Source organism: Arachis ipaensis, chromosome B09, assembly GCF_000816755.2.
Source record: "Arachis ipaensis cultivar K30076 chromosome B09, Araip1.1, whole genome shotgun sequence".
Taxonomy (NCBI): Eukaryota; Viridiplantae; Streptophyta; class Magnoliopsida; order Fabales; family Fabaceae; genus Arachis; species Arachis ipaensis.
This window is the reverse complement of record NC_029793.2, coordinates 41,867,800-41,876,333: the sequence shown is the minus strand read 5'-3', so window position 1 is coordinate 41,876,333 and position 8,534 is coordinate 41,867,800. Positions and strand designations below refer to the sequence as shown.

At 37.5% G+C, this 8,534-nt stretch overlaps 1 protein-coding gene across 1 annotated transcript; it reads right to left on the bottom strand.

Annotated features, from left to right (window-relative positions):
- Window positions 3,178-4,267, bottom strand: LOC107616818. Its single transcript, XM_016318736.2, has 3 exons — window positions 4,121-4,267; window positions 3,912-4,016; window positions 3,178-3,799 (listed from the first exon to the last, which is right to left on the bottom strand). Exons 1-3 carry the CDS (start codon window positions 4,157-4,159, stop codon window positions 3,371-3,373), a joined length of 573 nt encoding a protein of 190 aa, XP_016174222.1. The 5' UTR covers window positions 4,160-4,267; the 3' UTR covers window positions 3,178-3,370.

Here is an 8,534-nt window from a genome sequence, read left to right as displayed (position 1 = left end):
CGTCCAAGTAATACCTTACGTGAGTAAGGGTCGAATCCCACGGAGATTGTTGGTATGAAGCAAGCTATGGTCACCTTGTAAATCTCAGTCAGGCAGATATAAAATAGTAATGGGGTTTTCGAAATTAATTAATAAAATAGGGATAGAAATACTTATGTAAATCATTGGTGAGAATTTCAGATAAGCGAATAGAGATGCTTTCGTTCCTCTGAACCTCTGCTTTCCTGCTATCTTCATCCAATCAGTCTTACTCCTTTCTATGGCTAGCTTTATGTGATACATCACCATTGTCAATGGCTACTTTCGGTCTTTTCTCGGGAAAATGATCCAAATGCCCTGTCACGGCATGGCTAATCGTCTGGAGGCATCACCCTTGTCAATGGTTTCATCTTATCCTCTCAGTGAAAATGGTCAACGCACCCTGTCACAGCACGGCTATTCATCTGTCGGTTCTCGATCCTGCTGGAATAGGATTTACTATCCTTTTGCGTCGGTCACTACGCCCAGCTCGTCATAGTCATTCAATCATTGAATCCTACTCGGAATACCACAGACAAGGTTTAGACCTTCCGGATTCTCTTGAATGCCGCCATCATTCTAGCTTACACCACGAAGATTCCGATTAAGAGATCTAAGAGATACTCATTCAATCTAATGTAAAACGGAAGTGGTTGTCAGGCACGCGTTCATAGGGAATGATGATGATTGTCACGTTCATCACATTCAGGTTGAAGTGCGAATGAATATCTTGGAAGCGAAATAAGATGAATTGAATAGAAAACAGTAGTACTGTGCATTAATCTTTGAGGAACAGCAGAGCTCCACACTTTAATCTATGGAGTGTAGAAACTCTACCATTGAAAATACATAAGTGAATAGAGGGTAGGCATGGCCGAGTAGCCAGCCTCCCATGGAGGTCTAGAGATCTAAAAGTGATCAAAAGATACAATCCAGGATCAAAAGATATCCAATACAATAGTGAAATGTCCTATTTATAATAAACTAGCTACTAGGGTTTACAGAAGTAAGTAATTGATGCATAAATCCACTTCTGGGGCCCACTTGGTATGTGCTTGGGCTGAGCTTGAGTGTTGCACGTGTAGAGGTCCTTCTTGGAGTTGAACGCCAGCATTTGTGCCAGTTTGGGCGTTCAACTCTGGTTTTGGATCCTTTTCTGGCGCTGGACGCCAGAATTGGGCAGAGAGCTGGCGTTGAACTCCAGTTTGCATCATCTATTCTTGGCCAAAGTATAGACTATTATATATTGCTGGAAATCCCTGGATGTCTAATTTCCAACGCAATTGGAATCACGCCATTTCGAGTTCTATAGCTCCAGAAAATCCACTTTGAGTGCAGGGAGGTCAGAATCCAACAGCATCAGCAGTCCTTCTTCAACCTCTGAATCTGATTTTTGCTCAAGTCCCTCAATTTCAGCCAGAAAATACCTGAAATCACAGAAAAACACACAAACTCATAGTAAAGTCCAGAAATGTGAATTTAACATAAAAACTAATGAAAATATCCCTAAAAGTAACTAGATCCTACTAAAAACATACTAAAAACAAGGTCAAAAAGCGTATAAATTATCCGCTCATCACTTAACAATAACATGTATACTCAAGTGTTACAATAATTTAGCACACATATACCTAATCATGATTTGGTATATGAGTCGATAGAGGAGAATGTCGAATTATCAAATTTAGATCTTGTGCACTATTTGCAGACGATTGCTTAGATCGCAAGAGAGAAAGCGTTTCATCAACATTCATACTAGGAGAAGTTTGTTGCAATATAAGTTTCACAATATCTTCCAATCCTTGCAGCCGTTACTTATAGTGGTCTAATTCAATTTTTAAAGTTGTTATCTTCTCTTCACTTTGTTTTTTGATTTCATCTATTTCTTTATTTTTCTTAAGAGAAATTTTTGTAATAGTTCTTTCCAAACATCGAACTCTTCTTGGATTCTCTTTACCAAACACTTTTTAAAATGCATTGGTAGGAGTTTCTCCAACTTCTTGAAAATCATCAAGTTTATCCTATACACACAAATATATTATATGCCTATTTTTAGTGATAAAAATTCAATGAAAGAATGATCAATTTAATCATAAAAAGATTAGAGCCTCAAATTGATTCTCCTAAAAAAAATAAAATCATAGTTATATTAGTTATTCTATCATCTAAATAATCACACATGTCATAGATCATTATGACCCTTATAATCTAATTCACAAAAGGACTAGCAATTTTATTCATTGTTATATCTTTTTAAAATTAATTTGAAACATCTAATATTTAGAAGGGCAAACCAATACACGATAATATTTTAGAAATAATTTTAAACATTTATCCTATATATTTCTAATTATAAGTGATATAAATATGAATATCTTATAATTAATCCAACAACCTATTGATAACTAATAAAGGCAGCAATCCAAAATAGGCATAAAACAGCCATAAAATAGCAACTGAAATAATAACCATGTCAGCCATAAAACAGCAACCACGACATTCATAAAACAGCAACTATGACAGTCATAAAATAGCCATAAAGTAGCAACTAGAATAGCAACCACGACAGCCATAAAATAGTAACTAAAACAGTAACCATAACAGCCATAAAACAGCAATTAAAACAAGAAAATTATAGACTAACTTACAATAGCAACTTGTGTTTCTACGTCAAGTATTTTTCCTTTTAGTCCATTCTGAGTTGCAACAAACATTTTAGCTTGATTTGGTTCCTCTTTGTTCTCTTTTTTCTCATGATACATACCAAGATGACAATTATAAAGTTATAACATACTAAAATTAGGTAAAAATCACGAGTAGAGAATTTTAACTCAAACATGACCTTACAAAAATCAACACGCACTCTTGCAAAATTGATTGGCCCCATTTTATGCCTCTATTGTTGCTTCTCATGATTTTCAGAATTTATAACACACATGCACTACAAAAAAAAAGGTCTATGGTCACGGTGAAAAACCGTGACCATAGCTAGTGAAAAGGGTGACCATAGGTCTATGGTCACGGTTTTTGACCTATGGTCACGGTTTTTCTGCCGTGGCCTATTCTCTCATGGCCAATTTTAAAATAATAATAATAATGATGATTGCTATATATTATTGAGTACTAATTCAATGCTGATTGCTACCCCTTCATTTTCATGTATTATTATTGCTTTATCTATTTTTCTATACCTTCTGAAGAGAAACAATGGTAGGTTATGCATCTTAGTTCGTAATTAGTTTCTTACCCTTCTATTCAACACGTGCTCATGGAGCCAATTAGCCAATAAAATCAACAATAAAATTAACATCAACAACAATCAGGTACTATTAAGCAATCAGCCACTATTAATTTAACTACTCATTTTGACAGTACTTACTTCCATATCTTTTGACACATGGTTCGATCCCAGTGAAGGAGGAATGCTTCGCCTCGCATCATTTGGTGCACTACTTGCATCAGGCGGAGATTGTTGGGCAGCTTCTATCATTACTTGCACTTGTTCCGCACTCATACCAGGATTAACTTGTTGCAACACCATTTTGATCAAGCTTGTTAAACCATCCAACTTGGAAGTCAAATTATTTTGATTTTTCTCCATAGTTGAAACCACTTCAGCATGTTGTTGTTGCATTTGTCGGATTTGCTTATCCTTTTTAAGAGAGGATTTTGTGACTGATCGACCATAGAAACGAACCCTACCATGTCTCTCCTTTCCAAACACCGTTTGAAGCGCTTCATCATCACTGTATCCAGCTTGCTTCAAATTTTGAAGATGTTCCTATTACACAGAAGGAAAATTGTAATAAGTTCATGTGCGCATATGCTGAAAATAAAAAAAATGATTTACACATTTCTTTTAGTGTACATTTCTACGAAACTAAACAACTCACAATCGTCTCTTGTGTTCCCGAGTCAATTTCTCCTTTCTTGTTAGTACGAGTTACAACAAACATCTCAGACTGTGATGGATCTTCATTGCCCTCTTTTTTTGCACGCTACAAAGAAACCATCAAGGTTACTCGAAGTCAACACAGATGAAGTCAACATAGACGACATGAAAGATGTAAAGATACTTAAATGCGAAGTACAAATATGATACCAATTCAGCGCGTACTAATTCAAAACTAACTGGTCCCATTCGATGATTCCATTTTTGTTTGGATCTATTTTCACGATTTTTCTCAGAAATAACCTACATATTGTTGTAATACAAAAATACATAAAGTTAGTTAAATACACAATACCATTAATAAAGCCAAGAAAGTTGTGAAAATAACTTACTTTGATGATATCAAGACTCCAAAATTGAACTAATTTCCTAAAATGCAGTTCAGGTACAGTAATTGGACGATTTTTCATCATCTCTCTGAATGAGCTGTACGGTGTATAGTGATATTTTTTTATCCGTTTCTTAAATTGCTTCCATGACTCTCCAATGGTATCTATCACCCAAGGCTCAGCATCACTTGGAATTTTATATTTAGACTATGAATAAACAGTGAGTTATGTTATTTTACCATACAATGCTAAGCCTAATTGTAAACAATTTAAAAAGGAGAATGGTCTAGTTACCTTTGCATAATCCAACATTGAAGTTTTAGTCTCACTTGAAACAGCTTGCCAACTAGTATATAATAACGTGACCAAATTAGAGTTTCTTGCAAGTGTACCTAAGAATCGACTAAACAATTGAACCTGAGTCTTTGTTGGGCCTATAGGTCTGCCGTTGCACCATGTTAACTCTATCTGTGTCTCCATAGCATGAATATGCTTGAGTTGGGTGGGACCACGAACTTTTTTATTTTTGGTACCTATTTCCAATGTCATTACTAGAGAACATTAACAAGAATACTAATGAAGTAAATAAAAGAGTAAGCAACTAAATACAAGAGTTAGGTTGATGTCTTTCACTATTTGCTATTGAAAAAAAAAAGGATAAAGGCATTACCGAGTTGACTGTCACCACTATCACCAACACTTGGATTGTGATCATCATAATCATATTCATATTCTTCATCATTTTCATCCAATGATATCCCATATTTTTCGAAAAATTCATCCAAAGTCATAGCCGGGATAAGAGACTCAATCTTATGTTCTTCTTCATTGGCATATTCTTCATTCGATTTCATCATTAGCATGTTCTTATTGGTCGGCTTCTTGCTTTGACCATCAGCTTCATTACTATTCATCTTGGGTTTATCATCTTCCACCTTTGAATTCTTCATTGGCACCTTCTTCCTAGACGACTTCTTCCCACTTTGACCCTCAATTTCATTGGCTTTCATCTTGACTAGATGATTTTCTTCGTTGCAGTTCTTTGTTGGCATCTTGATTTGATCCTCATGGTCTTTCATTTTTGTTATCTTCTTGGTTGCCATTTTGCTTTGACCTTCATCGTCAACTCTTGTCAGCTTCTTCTTTGGCATCTTGCCCTTTTTCATTGTCTCATGTTTACTACTATCCCCACATGCAGCTAAAACATGTTCCCTTTTGATTTGAAATTGTTTTAACAATGCATAAGCACTCGTGAATTGTATTTTTCCTGAATTTTTCACTGGACTCCTCATCTTCAAGGGACTTCTTTGTGACTCTATTTGTGATAGGGTCCTTAACCTTTTTCTTTTGGGATTTCCTTCATTGTTCATCCTGTATAAAAAAAAGTCAAATAAAGCATCAACATAATTCAATTGCATGAAGGAGAAAATTAAGTAAACAAACATTGAGAGGGCAGGGTCGAATCCCACGGAGATTGTTGGTATGAAGCAAGCTATGGTCACCTTGTAAATCTCAGTCAGGCAGATATAAATTGATAATGGAGTTTTCGAATAATAAATAATAAAATAGGGATAGAGGTACTTATGTAAATCATTGGTAGGAATTTCAGATAAGCGAATGGAGATGCTGTTTGGGCGTTCAACTCTGGTTTTGGATCCTTTTCTGGCGCTGGACGCCAGATTTGGGCAGAAGGCTGGTGTTGAACGCCAGTTTACGTCGTCTATTCTTGGCTAAAGTATGGACTATTATATATTGCTGGAAAGCCCTGGATGTCTACTTTCCAACGCAATTGGAATCGCGCCATTTAGAGTTCTGTAGCTCCAGAAAATCCACTTTGAGTGCAGGGAGGTCAGAATCCAACAGCATCAGCAGTCCTTCTCAACCTCTGAATCTGAGTTCTGCTCAAGTCCCTCAATTTCAGCCAGAAAATACCTGAAATCACAGAAAAACACACAATCTCCTAGTAAAGTCCAGAAATGTGAATTTAACATAAAAACTAATGAAAACATCCCTAAAAGTAACTAGATTCTACTAAAAACATACTAAAAACAATGTCAAAAAGCGTATAAATTATCCGCTCATCAATTGTAAATATTTGTTTTTCGCTTGTTTATTTGTTTTTGTTTTTAATTTTTTCTTTTATTAGCTACTATGAATTCTCACCCTTGTTGCTTTAAGTTTGGTTCCAATGTTGTTGTAAGAAATGGAAACTATAATGAAAATAGGCATCAAGGTTGGAAGAATCAAAGATGGGAGGAGCCACAAGGATTTGATCAATCCTCTTGGCAATAACCCCCTCCAATGCGCTATAACCAACAACCATTCTGTGATGCATACCAAGACAACAGTTATGGTGGACCTTTTCGTGACAACCAACCTCCACCAAATTACTATGGTCAAGAGCCATTCCGAGGTGCGTACCAAGATGATAGATGTGGTGGACCCCCTTGTAGTTACCAACAAGCTCCATCATATGCCAATGAACTACCTCCTCAACATAGCTTTGAACTACCATACTCACAAGCCACCCACAACCATTCACCTCCATATGACCCTAAACCTTAATCACCCCAATTCCAATCCAATTACCCCCAAGAACCACCACTTCCATATGCACCATGTCCATATCCATCGACCTAAGAATCACAGGCTCGCCTCAAGGAAACAGTAGATCAATTTCATGCAACCCTTCATCAACTGGAGCAAGCAATAAATCAATTACCTTCCAGATGTTCGGACACTCAAGGAACACCCATGGCTTCATGTGGAGAATCTAATGAAGAACGTAGCATGAATGAGACACTAAAAACTCTGGTGGACAGTAAGGAGCATGAATTTATACTGGAACAAGTGGAGGAAGCCGGAATTATTGAAAAGGAAGAAGTGGTCAAAGACTTAGGAGATGCAAAACGTCCATAGGAAAGCCCAGTCATAGAGCCCCCCTTCTAAGGAGTTTGAATTTGATGTTGAGGAGGGTGTACAACCTCCAAGGCATATCATGGTTGAAGACTTTAAAGGGGATGATCAAGAGATGGATTCAATCATTGATGAATTCTTATCTACATTTAAATCCTCTCCCATTGGACTTGACATGGAGATTAAAGAAGAAGAATAACAACCTCCCATGCCCTTGGTGAACAATGAAAAAGAGATCGAATTGGAAGAAAGCTACCAAGAGGAAGAGGTTAAAATTGAAGAAGCTTGCAAGGAGGTGGAAGTTGTCAAGGAAGAGCTCAAGGGAATGGAGCTGGAAATCACCTTTCCAAAGTTGCTGGAGACCTCTCCCCAAAGCCATCACTGTCCATTCCTTCATTCAAGTGGGTAAATCTTTCATCTCTAAGCTTAATTAGCCCACTTGAATATGCTTTGCTTGAGACGGATGGGCAACTTAGAGCTCTTTGTGGCTATAAGAGTAAGAGGGAGATGGTTAGTGGCAAGAGTTGTCATGCAAGGTTCAATATGGTTGCATGCTCCAAATTGAAGTATAAGGGTTGATATAATTCTCAATTGAATGGGTCTAGAAAATTGTTTTGATGTCTCAGTAAGAATTTCGACTGTTCACCACCCAAGTGGAAAAATGATGATCAACAAGAAGACGGGTGCAAAAGCAAGGTTTGGGACCCCAGAATTCATTCTAGCAATCAACACTCTTGGGGTCTTGTCACTTGCTTTAACTTGCTTGAAGGCTTTATGCAAATAGTGTGGGATCCCGGAGGCTATTGGAATTGCAAACATTGGTGGAGATTCCTGGATGAGTTCAAGCACAAGCCACCATAACAAGGAGCTCACCAAATGTCCAACTTAAGGACTCTAATTAAAAGTGCTAGGTAGGAGACAACCCACCATGGTATGATCGTTCTTTTTCAGTCTTAGTTTTATTTTGTTTTGTTTTATTCTTAGTTTTATTTTATTCTATTTTTCTTAGTGTTCATTCATAATGTCTGCATTAGCATCTGCATTTCGCATTCTGCATACTGCATAAAAAAAGAGGGGGATCGACGCGCAAGCGTCTACGACGTGCAAGCGTCTACGACGCGCACGCATCATTTGTGTATGCACAACCAAACAGAGAGTGGCGCGAGAGACGCGCGGGAGGGGTGCATGAAGCACAAGCCACCCCACGCGTACGCGTACGCGTCCCCTGCAGAAAGTGCGACCCACGCGTAAGCTTCAGCGACGCGTATGCGTGGGGATGAAAATCAGCGTAAAAATCATATGAACAGAGAGTTGTGCTG

Coding starts and splice junctions, on each gene's coding strand:
- LOC107616818 (XM_016318736.2), bottom strand. CDS start 4,159: ATGGGACCAGTTAGTTTTGAATTAGTACGCGCTGAATTG. Junction 4,017..4,120: donor AATTAGTACGCGCTGAATTG/GTATCATATTTG, acceptor GTTTCTTTGTAG/CGTGCAAAAAAAGAGGGCAA. Junction 3,800..3,911: donor CGGGAACACAAGAGACGATT/GTGAGTTGTTTA, acceptor TCTGTGTAATAG/GAACATCTTCAAAATTTGAA.